Below are 19230 nucleotides of genomic sequence, written 5' to 3'. Positions count from 1 at the left end.
TTACACTAATATTAATAATGATAGTTACTATAACATTATTAACGATAATACTAATAATTATCTTAATGATAATATAGTAATAATAATAATAACAATAACAATAACCATTTTTAAATAATGATATATATATATTATTAATGATAATAATAATAATAATACTAATAATAATAATAATAATAATAATAATTGGATAATAATAATAATACTAATTATAACTTTAACGATAATAACGATAGTAATAATAAAAAAAATAACAATTTTTAATGATAAATCCCTTTTATTGATAAAGATAATAATAATGATAGTAATAAGATAAAACTAGAACGACGATAAAAACGACGATAATAATAATCATTTTTAATAAAAATATCGAAAATTCAATTGATTATAACTTCTAATCCGTTCATCGAAACCATTCGATATCTAAAGGAAAAGTTCTTAATTTTTCGCTAGCTTTCCAAGGACATGCATATCTTATACCTTATCTCAACCGCAAGTGTAACTAATTCAAGATTCAATCTAACCTGTCTAAGGGCAATATCAAAAGTACAAGCATGCATAATCCTAAATACTCGAGCACTAGTCAGAGATACACTATTAGTATGTAAAAGTTAAATTATGAGTACTCACATATCAATATTGAGATTCAATATTGCAGGAAAGGTACGTAGACGCAACGGAAATGATAAACACTATATTGACCTCACGAGCATACCCATGAACCATACTCAATCACCTCCATAGCTATAACCCATAATTTCCTTAATCCTATCCTACTCGAAAAACAATTTCGAAATCACTCGGACAGCACTCCATCGTAATATTTTATGTATACTAATAATATCTTGAAATAATATGGAGTAAATATATATATGTAAATCGATTGAGAGAGTTTAGAGAAAAATATTTTCAAGTTTCTATGAAATAATGAAACCTATTGAATTCTATTTATAATAGATTTTTGAATTATTAAAGTGAATTATTAAAGTATGAATTATTAAAGTATGAATTATTAAAGTGAATTATTAAAGTATGAATTATTAAAGTGAATTATTAAAGTATGAATTATTAAAGTGAATTATTAAAGTTAAAGTAAAGTAAAAATAAAGTAAAGGTAAAGTTTAAGTATAGTAAAAGTATAAAACTATGTACGTATAATACGCGTATAAATATATATAATATTAATTTAAATCGTTATATATATTTAATAAAATAAAATATAAATATCGTTATCTTTATCATACTAGTTAAGTAATGAGTTGTTAAAAGTGGTTCTAGATATTTATAAAAGTTATATACGTTTTAATAATAAAGTTATTTTCATACTGAAAACATTTTTGTACGTTTGAAACTAAATAGATCAATCGAGTCTTTATGAGATTCAATCTTCCACTATCCTTTGTCTAGTTCTCAATGATTGACAATTTGTTCTTATTTATAAATCACTTTACCATTTTTTGAATATTTTTAAAATGGAAAGATTTCTCAAATCAACGTGGGCCTTTCAACAAAGACTTGTAATCATAATTCAATATATCTGATAATTTAATCATTTGATCTTATCTTCTAATTCCATTGATAAACATTTTGAAACAGATACAATCATATAAAGTATTTAATCTAATATTTTGTTTACGTTTCAAGTTATAATATATATACACATATACATATATAATCATATTCGTTTAATGGTTCGTGAATCGTTGGAACTTGGTCGAGGTTGAATGAATGTATGAACATAGTTTAAAATTCTTGAAATTTAACTTAACAAATATTGCTTATCGTGTCGGAAACATATAAAGATTAAAGTTTAAATTTGGTTGGAAATTTCCGGGTTGTCACAGCATTCTCGCCAGTTTTCTCCTGCTCTAGCTGATGGTTCACATTCTGCTTGCGGAAGGCGATGCCTGCAATCTCCTCCGCAGTCAGTACTTTCTTCATTTTCATCTCTGCAAACATGCACGCATGTGTTAGCACATATAAAATAGCACTCTGTTATGTTAGTACGTGATTATACTATTCTTACCCTTTCCATCCGGTCCGACTATGGCTGGACGCACATCTTCCCATGGCCAGTGTGCGGAGATCTTCCCTAACCGCAACATTACGTTCCCGTATGACCGGTGCACCAGCTGTGCGTTAGCACACTCCGCCAGTAGCTTTGTTTCCTCGTCATCAAGGACCAGGGTTTTGTTCACATCCTTCTCCACCTTCTCGCACCATATAAGCGTTTACGGAAAATTGGTACCAATTACAGTTTGGTCAATGTAAAAGAAAGTTTCTTTCCAGTTACCCGCATTCGACTTTGGGGTTTTTGTGAAATTTTGTCGGGCGAAGAAGGTGAACCAGGATTTGTGGTGATTGGCTAAGCGGTATAGATGACAGAAAACTTTAACCAGCGGTACCTTGTTGAGTGCGACGCACCACATCTCAAACAGTACTATTTTACCTATGGCATACGGGTGTAGCTGCCCTAATCCCACTCTGAAGTGGTCTAGTACGCCTAGGAAGAAGTCAGAGGGGAGAACCCTAAAGTTGCCGTGCTTGAACGCATGTTCGTAGATGGCCACTTTCTTCTCCGGTGGCTAGTGAGCACGCTGATTAGACAGGGGTGGCACCGGATTGTACTTTACTAACGGTGGGTATTGTTTGACTAAGTAATCAATGTTTTTCTGCTCTATAACCGATCTAACACTATCTACATAGGTCTCGTTAGCCTTAGTCATTTTCTATAGAGTGGTTGGAGAATTACTAACCTTTAGACAGTGGCCAGAGTATTTAGGATTTGATCGGAATTGAATATAGCAGCGTATTGGGGAAGCTTGGAGCAGAAAAATGGAAATGTGTGTGAATTGGGGCTATTTATAGTGACGATTTGGAGTCATGGGGTGGAATGCGTTGATCATGGCTGTACACGTGTTACGCGATCAACGGATGGCATTTTAAATGCGCGCGTGGATGTCAGTTGGGTATGGTTACCTATGAGCGCGTGGCTGACAAGCGCCTGCCAACTGCCACTTTACGTCTTGTCAGCCGAATGGTCTTCTGCGACAATGACAGGCATTAAATGACCTCGAAACGCACGCGGAACATTGAATGCTAGCTGTTTTCTTGTTTTTTCCGCTTAATAGTTTGATGTCATATGTCTTGTGCCATATAACATCAAACTGGGGGGACATAATGATACCGCAATCCGCATGCGCACCCCATATCTATGCGGGCACCCTCTAGGGTGCGTATGCGTGTGCTCATGTGCGTTATGCGGTATGCGGATTCGTATCTAGTGCATTTGTTCCCGGAACAGCGATTACTTGGCTATCAAGTGAATATCTTTTCCATAATTACATCCGTGATTCGGGGGAGTTTGTTATGGAAAGGATTGCCATTATCTCGGGTGTAACTAGAATTAGGGTTTGCCTATATATACAAACCCTAACTATCATTCTAAACATCATCACATTACGTAACCATCATCTGCTACACGCCTTACGTAACAACATCATCTAGCATCTTCTCAAGGTTAACAGGTTAGTTTCTTGATTAACTAGCACATACGACCTTATTTGGGGCCTTTTAATCGACGATCGTCATTAAAAGGTGGACTTAATCACTTGGCCACCCCGCCGACATCATCATGTCGGCCAGGGTTATTCACGGTAGCCGGACCGGAGAGCCCCGTTCTAAGATCCTTAAACCCCACCCTTCTAACGTGTTGAGCAAGCATATTAAACCCCGTGGTAAAATATGCATGATCAGTATATAAATTACGATACTTATTTAAGTACTGCCTCGTAAAGCTTAGAGCATGTCTAGTCATGTACCATTGAGTCTGAATTGTAAATTTGTTGTTCAATCATTAATCAACCATGTATACATTAATTACGATAATTATTTAGGTATGGATATCATAGGTAGCTAACTATATAAAGTTACTTATGTAGTAGCAGTGTTCATCTTTTCGGTTTTTAATTTATTCGGTTCGATTTTTTCGATTTAAAAACTTTAAAAATCAAAACTAAAATCGAACCAAAGCTGAATTCAAATATAAAAATCAAAACCAAACTGAAAACTAAATTTGATTTCGGCGGCTTCAGTTAAAACCAAGTTCGGCTTCGAAATTGATTTTTTACTTTTTACCTGAAAAATGAACAAAAAATATATTATTAAGTTTTTAAAGTATCATACTAAATTAATATACAATAATCGAACGTATATACAAGTTTACAAAATACAATACCTTATAGAATAATACATAATACAATACATATTATGTCAAATTAAACAAAATCAATAACTAATTGAGAAACTAAAACTATTTATGTCTTAGTCATAGTGTATACTTTGTCAATAATAAAATGTTGTAATGGGAGAGATACATATATTTTATTCATTCAATATACATACACAAATATATTCAATTGAACATGAAAGTCGACTTGAAATAGTTACAGTTACAAACATATGTGGAGTGAAAGAAATCAAATCAATCAAGTTACATATGAAATTAAAGATTAAAATAAAATTTCAAATTCGAGTAAACATAACTTAAGCTTGAAATTAAAGATTAAAATAGGATTTCAAATCAGACTAAACATAATTTAAGCTGAAAAGTTAAAATATCTATCGAAATCATATCTCGTAAATGTATAAAATAATATTTATAAGGATAATAATAATATTTATATAGAGATTTAGTATATAAGGATAATAATATTTATAATTAATCTAATTATTTAATAGTGTATATAAATTGAATTTGATTCTATATTCGATTTACGGTTAACAAAATTTAAAAAAATTAAAAATAAAAACTGAGCCAAAAAACCGAAATTCAAATTCGGTTTCGGTTTCGATTATGTTCGATCCGAAAACTATTTTTCAACATCGGCTTGATTTTTCAATTTAGTTTTGATTTAATATTCGGTTCAAATGGTTTCAAACCAAATATTAAGCACCCATTGTAGCATTATATACTCTATATATATAGTTGAGTGATACCTTAACGAGTATCTTTCACAGAATTCAACATAGTCCTTAATAATTCAATTAAAAAGTAATCCAATTCAAAAATAATTGCTTGTGCTTTTTACATAACATGCTATAAGAAGCTTTAATTTACATTTTGTATTTTACATAGAAATGAAAAAAATGTAAATAAAATGGTTAGTGATAAATCCACTTCTGGAATTAATAAATTCTATCACTTTTATGCATTGATGAGTTGTAATGCATTGATGAGTTGTAATGTACAATTCATCAATAAATAAAATTCATCAATAAATAAAAGTGATGAATTTATCAATTTTGGATTATCATAATCAAAAGAAAAGTGGTGTTGTAGTTGTTGGATAATTTAAGTAGTTAGTTTAAGTTGTCGTAGTAAGTTAAATTGTGTTGGGTTATCATTATGCCCTACTTCCTTGTTGCTCATTTGCTCTTCCCTTCAATTATTATTCTACTACGACAAAACGAATAAGCCTTTTATTCATATCATAAATTAGTATCACTATCATTTATGTTAATCATGTTAGTAATATTTCAAATGTGCCAAAATATTCACACTTGAAATATATACGTATTTTACAAAATGGTCTATGTAGAGACAAAAGGTCATAGTTTTTTTTTTTTTTTTTCTTTTTCTAAAAAACGTAATATAACAAAAGGGTATAGTTCCTTAATTTTGAGTTGTTAGTGTAATTGTAATGTTTATATTTATATTTATAATATTATAAATAATAAATAAATAATGTGAAATAATTAAGAGGAAAATCTAAACTTCAATAGTCTACTTAAATGTTAATTGGTTTCCATCACAAGAAAATCTTCAAGTTACACTACTGAAGTTAAACACTTGCAATGTAAATATGTAACATGCATACTTGATCCGTATTTTACCAGCTTTTCCATGACACAAGATTATTAAAGTTTACCATAATGAGATTATATATATTTATGTGTTTAAAATACTTTACTTATTGTGTGTATAAAGGTAGATGAATATTTGGTTTGTTAAAGAGATTCTAACAACTTTGTGATAATGTAAAGTCAAATCAAATATATGGACCACATTGTTGAACATTGTTTAATGAATCGTAAGAATAATGGTAGCTCTAAAGGTCTCAAATACTAATAAATGAATTTTTCCTAGGACTCTAGGAGTGTATGTGATGTAACTACCTTCCTAGTAAGGCTCATTTCTTAAGTCTTTTCAATATATTTCCTTACTATAATATACTATTGAAAACTGAAATTGAACTATTGACTATTGATGATGATCGATTTAAACTTGTTTTAATGTATATATCGCTTTTTTTAAAAGAAAAGAACAGCATAAATGACGTGTATATATATACAAAATATAAATTGATATGTGGTAAAAATGTAATCATTAATTGCGTGCCTATTTTTGCAAGTATGATCTGGTATTTACATAAAATAGATTTAAAGGCTTGAAAGTTTTGGATGGTATGAGGGCATGTGACGCGGTGAAGGTGGCCGCGGTATGTTGGGTGTATTCAACTGATTATTTGAATAATTAATTTGACAGGAAAAAAAAAAATTAAAAGAAAAATACTAAAGCAATTCATCACAAAGAGGAAAGTCAAACATACAAGCAAGATATCAAACGACAAATCATACATAACTAAACAACCAAACTCGAACTATGCTAAACGATTGTATTGCAGAAAGGCACATGATCATTAACATAAACGCATATTGCAGAAAGGCACGCATGACTGATTTCCGGAGTATTATAAATAGAAATGTTACCACCTCATTAAAGGTTAACCACTATCGTTTGTGATACGCTCTATCTTTACATCAAAGGTAAAACGCTCTCAAGGAGCATGAATATGATCGTGTGGATCTTCATGTTTGGGACGTGATGGTTATTTATTTGAAGATGAATAATCTTCAAGTATTGATCATGAGGTCCTTAAAACATCAAAACACCCTAAATCTCCATCTTTTTGCACTCAAGTTTACTTTAATTCTATATGGAAAGAAATAGACTCGATCATTTAGTGACATACGTGAAACCATTTCTTGAATTTGTATTTGTTGAATTCATAATCAATCACAGAAGTGAGATTATTTGAGTTCAAGTTTTTTCCAGAATAGTCACATAATGTTGTTGAAATCAATTGAAAAAACTGATGAAAACATATAGATGATTCGTTAGATTGTCAAAATCATTATATCGATGAAGTTAGATTTTTCAAGCATAATAATGATGCTAATATAAAAACGAAATCATGAAGATTTATAAATTTCGCATTTGAAATTGAAGGTCATGAACAAAGAAATATTAAAATCTAACTATTTAGACATATTTGCAGGAATAATTGTTAAAGAAAAAAGGATATGGCTTTGAAGCGCAGGTAGAATAACCAAACATTCATGAGATTTTGGAAGGATTTAATTCTGCATATCCAAATGGTGAAGATCTGGAAAACACGAATGAGAATAACAATGAAAACGAGCATGTTAGCCTGGAAGAAGACATGTCCCCATCAGATGATGAAACTGATGAACATGAGAAGGAAACTAATGGTACAAGTGACAATGAAAAACCAGAAAAAGTTCTGGAAAAAGAAGACGAAGTGCTAACGGTTGAGCAGCGACGCAAAGGAAAAGGCGCTGAAAAAACAACCCAAACTGATAACTTAAGCGAGGGCGCTAAGATAAAAAAACTCAAATACTACGCCAAAAATCAAAAAGTTTGTAACACCTATGGATGCGCAACAAATTTTAGGAATGATGGGTATCGTGTTAGGGCCAAAAATGACGTGACCAACTGACGAATCATTCAAAGAAACAGTACAAAGACAAGAAATGAGCAAAAAAATAGAGCGACGAATCGCTAAAGAAGAAGCTTAAAAGGCGCAATTAGAAATGATTAGGAAGCTCAAAAGCAGAGTTAACGTCTGTGATGAACAAATTTGCTGATCATATTTCGCAATATCATATTAATACTCCACCAATTGTTCCTTTAACAATGGGAGTATACTAAGGCCAAATTAACCCGTTAGAATTTCTGCGAAGTTTTGAGGGAATAGTGCATAGATACAACTGGGATGAACCAATCGCATGTCACGTTTTTTCAACTATCTTGCAGGGGATCGCAAGAGAATGGTTCACCAGTCAATACGCAAAGTGCATAAAAGGTTTCGTTGATTTCACAATTTGCAGCCACAATAACAAATGCACATAGAATGTGACGACATCAAACTAAAGTTCAAGGAATCTTTGGGAGAGTTTAAACGTCACTACATTTGTGAATGTCAGAAAATTCTACATTTAAAAGAAAACCAATAAATATCAGGTTGTATTCATGGAATCAGCAGGGAAAATTATGAAACGCTAGTGCGCAGATTAAGAAGGAAAATGCCCAACATCTTTGCGGAATTAAAGAAAGTATGTCACGATTACATGCGAAGTGGCGAGGATAATGTCCCGCGTGCTTGTAATTGGATCAAATATAAGGGTCGGGATGATGATAATGGAAGTCATCGTGATGGAAACCGTTCATATGGATATACGCGAAAATTTAATACAGGAGGACCTGTAAGAAGCGAAAAAATAAGTCAAGGAAATCAACCTTATGGGAATAGAGAAAAGTACTCAACGCGCAAATGGAATCCGGAAAATTTCACAATAATTCATGGATTAACAAAATCTACTCAAGAGATTTTAGAAACAGATAACATAATTCTGCGTTTAGGCCTCCAATGCCTTTATTAGAAGAAAGTAAAGGTGATGAATCAAAGTTTTGTTCTTTCCACAACGATTATGGTTACAAGACTAACTTGTGCAGAGAGTTAGTAGACATAATTGTTCTTGCTTTAAATGAGAAAAAATTGAATCACTTGCGAAAGGAGGAAATCGAATAGGTGACTCCAAAGGTAAGCAACGAGCGAGAATAGTTTAGAACGCCTGATTCAGCAGTTGTAAAAAGTGCACCTTATATCGCAAAAAATACATAGTATGTCGCTAAGAGCACTGAAGCAAAAGTGTTCCCATGGCAGAAACACGGGAATATCAGTGCACAACAGCCTCAGCTGACAATAAATGTAATTAAAAGGACCAAATGGCACAAAGAAATAAGGTGAAAAAACATCATGCAGCAGAAATAAAGTCAATAAAAATTTATCCATCAAAACAAAGTAATGCAATGGACACATCCATGATAATTGTCTGAAATTTCCAATGAAAATATTTTGATTACTCATGCGCTTGTTGACACGGGATGCGTTGTGAATGTTATGTATAAACAATGTTTGAAAATTTACCATCCCATATACAAAAACGTATGGTGGATTCATAGACAATTCTGTACGGATTTACGAGTAAAGGCGAAAATACGATGGGGCAATTAAAATTGGATATCGAGTTTAAAGATGATAAGGATGAGCAAAAGGTCCGTAATTTGGAAATGGAATTTTATGTTTTGGTATTGATGTCAAAATACAATGTGATAGTTGGAAAGACTAGCATGCAGAAGCTAGGTGTTGTGAAATCTGTACCAAACGCAATGATCAAATTCACAACACATAATGGTCTGGCGGTAATACATGTTTGACAAAGAAAACTAAATAAACTAAAAAGTATGTGCACGATGTAATGCAAAAGTTAGAATGAGAACAAACGTTTAATGAACGATCATAGCGAAAGCAGCCTGTAAATAATGTGATGGTGAATTAAACAAACAGACTTTCTTTTAAGATACACGAATTTTTTGTGATTGATGTTCTTGAAAAACTGGCAAAATAACTGTTGCATATGGCAGTGTGGAACAGTTCTTTCGAAAAATTCAAAATTTGGTTAAAAAATAATTTGCGCATATATAATTAAGGCTAAATAGTTGCAAACAACAGCAAAGTCATTATCAAAGATAAGTATTAACATTCTATCTAAAAAGAAGAGATGAGAAGAATGGATCTGAACAACCCAATTCATAGTGTTCTTAGCAAGGGAAGACGTTAATGTCAATGAAAACAAAACATTAAGAAATTTACAAGCTCTTCAGCTATCAACGTTAACCAACCAGCATGAGCTTGTTTACCTACAACAAGTTATGAACTTTTACGTAATCTTTACGTTTGCAAGATAACAGATGTTGCTTTTCAGTTGAATGGGCAAGATTTCTACCTCTCATTGGAAGCTTTCAGTTATATGCTGCTAGTTTCAAGTGAGGGAATCCAGCAATATTCAACGGGATCATCGCTAAAACACGTTGCTGAACGTCTTCATAAAGTAGAACCGGATGATATAATAAATGACATTTGTGAAGCGCACAACGTGGCACATTGTATGAAAAACAAAAGAATCATGGCGGAGGACTTAAAATATGAGATAAGAGTTTGTGCAGGGTCGTTCTCGAGAATGTAACCTATCAGCCGATGCATACTCGCATGGAGCGTCAGCCACATATTTCTAAAGTAACAAAGATAATGTACTGGATCAATAATGAAATTCATATTGATATGGGGTATATTATGGCAAATATAATGCAACATGCCGTTGAGGATGGCGGCCAAGTTCCTCTCCCTTATGGGATGAATTTAACTGCATTTTTTCCCCAAATAGTCACAACGGGCGGAAAAGAGGAATCTGTTCCAAAAGAAATAATCTTTTGGTAAAATGTTTTGATATATCTTGCGGATACTATTATGTAATCCTTGCGAGCAATTCAAATATTGATGATAATTTCATAATATTTTATGATCAAGTGCGCTATATAAATATTATTTACAATAAAGGCAAGATATAAGCATTGGATTGCTTATGGACACCTAAGTATTGGTTTACTTAGAAGCAACAGGATAGAACACAACAAGCGCATCTGAATTTAAGCGTTGTGGATTATTTTGTTTGCGCTTATCATGTGGACAATGATGTGTAGGTTAAACAACATAATTAAAGTCTATCATGAATAAAATAACTAAAAGCATTGAGTTGCTAAAATCTAAAAAGTTGATCAAAATTAGAAAGATACATAAACAAGAGATAATATCTTGATAAGCAAACTTAAAGTTACAAAAGGATATAACCAAAGCACGGATATCATATACATGACCAAAGAAAATACAAATACGACGACGAAGTGTTTGAACATACAATTATTAAAATTGTGAGCGAAATTTTAAGATCACTTGTCTGCTGCAAGGGATATTCTAAAAACACACGTGCTTTTATAATTTTGAATTCATAATATCTTCAACAATCGCATCTTGATTTTTGCTGAGCTGCAAAAGAGCAGGAATGTCAATCCTATTATTGTCAGCATCCACAGCTTTTAAAATTTGATCTGCATTTGGATCTAATAAGTTTGCCAAAAAACGTTAGGAGGTGGCATTGGCAAGTTGAACCTTTGAGAAAGGGCCTCATAAAATGTCCAGCACACGCGATTCTTAGCTGCAACAACATAAGTTCCTAATTTTCTGTTACGATTTGAGAATCAAGAACTTTGTTGGCAAAATCAGGGAGATGCTGTTGCAACTTGAAAAGTTAGTTTCAACAACTTATTTACTATTAAGAGCAACTTAACGCTCTTTTAAAAGTTGTGCGTTTTCGATTTTTAGCCTTTGACATTCAGACAAAATATTTTGTTCTTTTTCATTAAAGGAAGATGCTTGTCGACACAATTCATTGTTGGTAGATTCAGCAGATTGAATTTTAAGAAACGCAACTCGAGTTTTCTTTTTCTCTGTATCAAGTGCGCTAGAACATTTTTGAACATTTTCTTCCAATCCAATAACTTTCTTCATCGCAACTTCTGTTTGATGACGCGCAATGTGCACATTCTCATCATTTACAAGTGGTTGCTGAAGATGTTTAATGAGTGAACTCATAAACAGGAATCCTTCTTGAATGAAAACATTCCGAAGGGCCATTGCATTAAGTTGATCAAAATGATATTGAACATCAGCAGGAAATGCATCTTGCAAACGTAAAATTTGATATCTAGCAGAGTCATTAGAAGCAATCAAATGCTCGGTGAATTATCAATATGCATGGACCTAATAGGATTGGGAGGAGTTTTGAGCAGTTAAATCAAGATTGAGCGTGTGAAGAGTGGGAGTTACAAGAACACTATGGCGATGCTTGCGCTGAAATAAACTTGCCTCTTCCTCTACATCCTCTTCATCATGAGGGCTACGTTGGATCTAGAAAAATAATAAGAAATATGATTAAAAGAACATAGAATCAATTGTACATAGTAAAATGTGGAAAAGGAAAAGAAGAAAAAAGGACATAAAAGGAATGCGAAATACCTTTTGGAGTGCGCGAATTATCAGTCTCGTCCATTTCAACAAAGGCGTCATTATTTTTGTTAAGCTTTTGTTTGGAAGTTCGGCGTTTAGCATTAGGACTCGCATGAACAGAAGTAGTCTTTCCTTTTGTGCATCTTAATGGCATATCAACACCATCAACAGTATAACCAAAATCTTGACCACTAAAAGCACTATCAGTAGTTAAGCGTTTACAAACAAATTTAGAAACATCGTCAGCTTTGGAATAATCTTGAAAAGTCATATCTGCATATATAAATAAAGGTGCGATTAATTAATGAAAAATTAAAAGATTACACGTTTAGATATATTATACCATTTTCATTTGCATCCTGAATACGAGGAAGAGGAATATGATACTTACACAGCCAATATGAAGAAATACTACCCATATACAAGGGGGTATTTGACTAACGGCGAATGGGTAAGTTAGCATTTTTACAAAGAGTATACAATGTCTTATACTAGGGATTCAATTTGTACATAAACTAAAATTTGCGAATGATTTATTCTACAAAATAAGAACTTGAGGTATGTTGCTGTAAATTTCCTGATCGACAAAGAAAAATGTATTTTTCCATGTTCCAAATTTTATTGCACCGGTGAATTGGGCGCGAGGAATAATGGTAAAACAACTTTCATCAACAGCGGATAGCTTAAATAAGTGATGAAATACATCCAACAACGGAATTTGATTAGAAGCTTTGCAAAATAATTCGAAAAGAACGATTTTGTTAATCGCATGAGGATGAAGTTAACCTATTCCAACTTTGAATAATTCCAAAATAGCAAGAAAGAAATCAGAATCAGGTACTCCAAGGTTGAAATGATAAAATGAACTTTCATAAATTGTAACTTAGCCCTTTGACGGACGATAGGCACGATCATTAGCAAAAGAAGAAATTGGTGAATGATCACGGAAATGTGGATACAACGCCATTAATTGCTGAATGTGATCATCAGTAACGGATGATTTAACATTTTTAACCTTTAATTCATTTAATATTATGTCTTCGTCTGTTGATGTAGCAATTTGGGGATTTTTACGAATCGATGTCATAATAATAAAATTACGATCACTTATGAAAAATAACAACAATTAAAAAGAAAGGATGATACTCTAACCTTCGAATTGGATGATCGAAGAACACAGAGATGAGAAGATGAATACGCAAAAAGGGCAAGAAAATTAAGAAAATAGCAAGAAAAAGATGTAAAAAGGTTGAACTTTCTAGTTTAATTTTGTTTTTATAAGTGACAAAATGGTTTAGTCGTAGGCATACGCGTGAAAAGATCTAATATAAGCCTTACTGGAGGTATAGGCGTATAAAATATGTTACAAATGTTTGATGTGACATGCTTAGTCAATCAGCATACAATTGCTGACAGCTGTAATGATTATGGAAAATGAGGCATTTGTGCGACTCAAGGGAAAACCTAATGTTATTCTTTCACAAAAAAGCAAACAAAAGACTTTTTTTAAGAGTCATGCCAAAATTATCATTTTAACATATCAAATTGGGGGACTTGATTGTATATGCGCCTGCGCATGTCATATTTGCAGCATCTTTACGCGCATTAATGATGTGCATGATCATTAGCATAAGCGCATATTGCAGAAAGGCACGGATGACTGGTTTCCAGAGTACTATAAATAGGAATGTTAACACCTCATTAAGGGGTTATCCATTATCACAAAATTTGTGATACGCTCCATTTTTACATCAAAGGTAAAACGCTCTCAAGGAGCAAGAATATGATCGTGTGGATCTTCATGTTTGGGACGTGGTGGTTATTTACTTGAAGATGAATAATCTTCAAGTATATTGATCATGGGGTCCTTAAAACATCAATTCACCCACATTCTCCATCTTTTTGCACTCAATTTTTCTTTGATCCTATATGGAAAGGAATAGACTCGATCACTAAACGAGGGGATAGAGAAAACAAACAGAATTAAAAATAAAAAGAACAAACATAATTAAACACGGGAACCACCAAACCATACAAAACAAACGAACAATAAAGCCACTATAACCAAAGAGAGACATAATAGCTGCATCAAAACACCATGAGACGAACAAAACAAATACGCGCTACCACCACGGACTCAAAAGCCCTAGTTAAAAAATTATCCAATTCGGCTCCATGAACTTTACGATCTTTACCTCGTAAAGTTCATGAAGCCGAGTTGGATAAATTTTTTTAACGAGGGCTTCTGAGTCTGGAGGTAGCGCGTGTTTGTTTTTTCGTCTCGGGGTGTTTTGATGTGGTTATTTTATCTCTCTTTAGTTATAGTTTTTTTTTTTCATATCTCAATTTAATTGTTTAGGAACAAAATATATAGAAATGAAAAACTTCAATATATATATATATATATATATATATATATATATATATATATATGTATGTATATTTATTTATTTATTTATTTATTTATTTATTTATTTATTTATTTATTTATTTATTTTATTTTAGAGTTTTACCTCATATTATTTATTTATCATTTTATCATACATGCACGACATAATAAACACTTCCTATTCTTATTTACTTACTTGAAGTGGAGCATTAACTTGAAACAATATAGAATAAAATAATAGAGAATTTAATTAGAACTAAATCGAATGACTCTTCTTTCTCAATGCATACTTTTCTCATTCAGTTTGATAGAAATATTTAATAATAAGAGTATTTTTTATTTTTATTCCTGCTGTTTAAAAAAATGTTTCGATTTTTATTTTCATACTCTTTTATACGTGCATTTTTCCATTAGTCGAAGTTCTTGAAAGTAGTTTTCATGTCTTTGGATAAAAGGATAATGACCTTTTCCGCTTTTAGCTGGGAAATTGTCTTCATTTATTTTAGAGTAGAGACATAATTGTTTACTCCTCACCGCTTCAATGCTTCACTCTTATAGATTTGTGTATTATATTTTTATGAGTCTATGTTAAATATTTAGTATTAAATTGTGTATAATAACTCCTCAAACATTAGAAGTATTTTTCATATATATATTTTTTCACGTAGCCCTTATAATCGTCGCTAATACACAAAACTATTACTCGTATGCAACTGTCATTTTAAAATCTAAATTTAACTTTAATGTAAAATAATTTTATGTACGCTAACAATATTTTCATTTCTTTTCGATCATAACAAGTTCTTATATGATTTGCAATATATTTATTTTATGAACCCTAGTATAAGATAAATCCTACGTGAAATAAAAGTGTTCTACCCAAACACAAAATTTTCCCCTCGAAACTTCTATCTCATCTTTTTTAAAATTCACCGAATTACTCTAACATTCAGCTACTGGCATCTTGCTAGAGGTCCGATGGGTTCTTATTCACATCCCTTTTAACCTTTTCCTCACCTCTTCCCCTTTATCCTCTTTATTCGCTGCTTATTTGTGGTAGTATATAGGGTGGTTGATTTTAGAGTTTACGAGGTGTTTAGTCGATCGTTTTTGTGGAATTTTGTGTTTTTACGTGTTTGGGAGGCTTCAATCGATTTGCTTTTCAATGTTTAGTGAATTGCAAATAAGCTACTTCATTTGTGATATCTTTGATTCTAGCCTTTAGTGGGTGGTATCCTTTGATTCGTTATGTACCTGATATTTTTCTTTTGAACAACGATATTAAGGTCACTGATCGGGTCCATTATCCACCCACCCGATCATATCCAGGAAGTCATGCTCATTTCCTAGACCCATTATGAGGAAACCTTGGGATATTGCACCAAAGAGAAACCTCTAAAGGAACCTTGCTAGATATGGGCAAAACCTACCATTTACAAGAACCCGGAGGACTACATAACCAGTTGCAAGCAATTTGCATTATGAAGTCCACAATTATGACTTGAACTCAAGGCCTCTCGAACACCCATGAAAGGGCGGTAACCACTCGACTAAATGGAGATGGTTCTGTACCTTATATGGTTATACTGCCTCACATCGTCAAAGAACCACCCGGTTCAGGTGGGTTGCTAGTCCTTTTAAGTCTCTTCGGGACTTGGTTGGGTTTTGTTTTCTTCGGATCGATGGGATGGTGTCCTGCTTCTGAGATTTCATAACCACCCCCCCCCCCCCCCCCCCCCCCCCCCCCCCCCCCTCATCAACCTCTTGATGTCTCGGGTGAAGTTGATGTTTTGTAGCAAGATTCTTATTCGGCGAGCATTTTTTTTTTTTTTTTTTTAGTTTGGGTTGTGTCCAATTCAATATCTTCGGGGATAATTGTTCTGTAAATTGCACATATTTAGGGCGAAAAAATTGTTGTACATATTTAAGACCTCTAACAAGATGCTAGTGGTCGAAGGTTATAGTAATCCAGTAAGTTTTAAGAAGTTTGGGTTGTGATTTGGTGGCTGTTAGAATAGAATATAGAATATATAAAAAAAAATAAAAGATAAAGACTATACTTATTTGGATCAGTAAAAGATTGTCTACATCATTTCAAAATTATGAAAATTAATGACAACCAACTACAAGATCACAACCACCTCCTCAATGGCTACAATATAAGCTCCTCAACAGCTAACAGTTTCTTACTTTAAATAGTGTATAGGCTCCTTTCTAAACATAGAACCAGTATACCACTAGAAATTGTGAGCCATTATAACTAGTAAATGTAACAATTCAGTATTCAATAATAAAGATCAATATCTTTCGATTCAGTTTTTCTATTTTCTTTACATGGTATCAGAACCCGAAGGTTTACTGATCCAAGAATCATAGCATTCCCTTCAACGCATCCATCATTTACCACGATTTGAGCCACCATATCCAAAGACAGTAACTCAAATCAAACCAAAATATGCAACAACAATAGCAACAATGAAAGTGACAAATCCGAGCAAAAATAGCTCATCAGAAAAGGTTACATTGATGTTCTCTGCCACGCACAACCACTAGCGGTCTTAAGGTCATAAGATGTAGAAATCTGCGACAACCTTAGAGCTACCAACAACGGCACTACAAGAGGTAACTTAAACCCCGATTTATTGTTTCAAATGCAAAAACCGATTGACCGGGTGAGGAAACATCCCTCAAACCCTGATTTACTTATACCTGCCATGAAAAAGTCACAAGACTTAAACCCCTTTTTCTGTACATCGCATAAAATAAAAATAAGAATACCCAAATCAATTCCATTGTCTACAAGAATCGATCAAAAAAGGTTCAAACCCTAATTGTGGACAGAGATTGAGATGAACGGCCAAAGGGAAGAAGATGAATATCTCTGACCGTAGTAGTGCGATTGACAAAAAACCGATGTAATGCAAGTAAAAAAAGGTGCTCCGTCTGAAAATTATTTTGACCACTATAAGGCCCAGTCTTAAAATAATTTGGACCATATTGAATCTAAAAATATTCAGGCCCAAAATAGTTCTATTTTTTTTACAATAATAGTTTTAATGTAACAAAACATAGTCAAAATCACGCCCAAAAACTTGTTTTTTAAATTTAACCTAACAAAATATTTAAAGAAAATATAAAAATAAATCTTATAATATTCGAAAAGCAAATGTGATTTTGAAACAAAAAAAAAAAAACACTAATGAAATTTTAATTGTTGTGCCATGCAACTGGAGGGGGAACAATTGAAATCTCACAAACCATAAAATTGTCCAAGTGTCTTTACATTCCCACTTTATCTCATAAAATCTTTCAGTCACGTCACTAAAGAAGTAATTTGTAAAGTACATTTATATCCGACCTTTTGTATCTTAAATGTAACAACCTCGAATCGGGCCTAGTGGTAATGACCATTTTACCCTTTGTGTTGCAATAAGTGATTTTATAAATATGTGTTTTATAATTATTTGTGTATCGGTTAAAGTGTGTTTTGTGACAAGGGTCATAGAATATATTTGTTTATGTGAATCGAACCTCGTTGAGATCATTTAATGAGGTGCGTAGTGTTTTGGATAACTTGTAAATACCCATGTGATATTGGGAGTGGGATTTCCTTACTATGAAGAAAACCCAACTATATGTGTACTCCGTATGTTCTATTAGTTCTTTTTATAGCAAGCTCAACCCTAGAACACCTTTTGCTTCTCTAATCCTTAAAACATCAAAGCGTGATTTCAAGCTATTGATTTTGTGCATTAAATCTTAGTGTTTCCAAGAATCAAAATCAGATATTTATCTCTGATTTTGAATAATTCAAGTAGGTTTTTGACAAATTTTGTTAAGTTAGGGTTTAATGCTTGATTCGTGCTTACATGTATTTATTGGCTTGATTTGATGATTAAGATAGTTTGTGTACATGTTTGGTGATATTCGTGAACCATTGAATCGACCAAAACAAGTAGAAAACGTGATTTAGGTGTTAAAACCTGAAAAGTATAGGTTGTTGCTGTTCTTGCAGGTTCTTACACATGCCCTATCATCCGTGCGAACGAGACCTCAACCGTGTGAACCAGGAGTGGTTAGTGCGAACGATCATCAATGCTTGAATCTTTGTTGCGTGTGTTGTTCATACGAAGGACACATCACTCGCACGAGTGAAATGGTGGGTCGTGCAACCCAGGTGATGATCTGTATGAATGAGTTGTTATTACTCCCTCGTGCGAACCAGAAGTTGCTCGTACGAATGAATTACTCATCCGCACAAATGACATGTGGCATTGTGACCAAATGATATGACCTGACATGCCATCTGCATGAATGAGACATCATCCGCACTAATGAGACCTCATCCGCACGAATGAGACCTCATCCGCAAGAATGAGACCTCATCTGTACGAATGAGTGGCCAATCGTCCAAGTGACAGTGTTTTATAATTGGGTTAAGTATTCTTCTGACTCATTTACCGTGTTGCTGTGATTATTTGTTAAGATATGTGAATGTTATTGGAAAAGTGTATCAACTTGTAATATGATATTCGCAGGTGATAAAGGCAAAGGTGAAGGCTCAATAAAATT

General features: G+C 33.0%; 1 protein-coding gene across 2 annotated transcripts; it reads right to left on the bottom strand.

Annotated features, from left to right (window-relative positions):
* Positions 1-11065: 11065 nt before the first annotated feature.
* LOC139892279 (uncharacterized) lies at positions 11066-13491 on the bottom strand. Of its 2 annotated transcripts, none has more exons than XR_011774022.1 (3): positions 13056-13491; positions 12279-12542; positions 11066-12170 (listed from the first exon to the last, which is right to left on the bottom strand). XR_011774022.1 is itself a non-coding variant. In XM_071875327.1 (3 exons), exons 1-3 carry the CDS (start codon positions 12686-12688, stop codon positions 12160-12162), a joined length of 303 nt encoding a protein of 100 aa, XP_071731428.1. In that variant the 5' UTR covers positions 12689-13491; the 3' UTR covers positions 11066-12159. The 2 variants fall into 2 exon arrangements, 1 of the variants encoding a protein (XP_071731428.1); XM_071875327.1 differs by having other exon boundaries at positions 12661-13491.
* Positions 13492-19230: the final 5739 nt, after the last annotated feature.

This window comes from Rutidosis leptorrhynchoides, chromosome 2 (genome assembly GCF_046630445.1).
Source record: "Rutidosis leptorrhynchoides isolate AG116_Rl617_1_P2 chromosome 2, CSIRO_AGI_Rlap_v1, whole genome shotgun sequence".
Taxonomy (NCBI): Eukaryota; Viridiplantae; Streptophyta; class Magnoliopsida; order Asterales; family Asteraceae; genus Rutidosis; species Rutidosis leptorrhynchoides.
The sequence above is the reverse complement of the archived record's forward strand: the minus strand, read 5'-3'. Positions and strand labels throughout refer to the sequence as shown.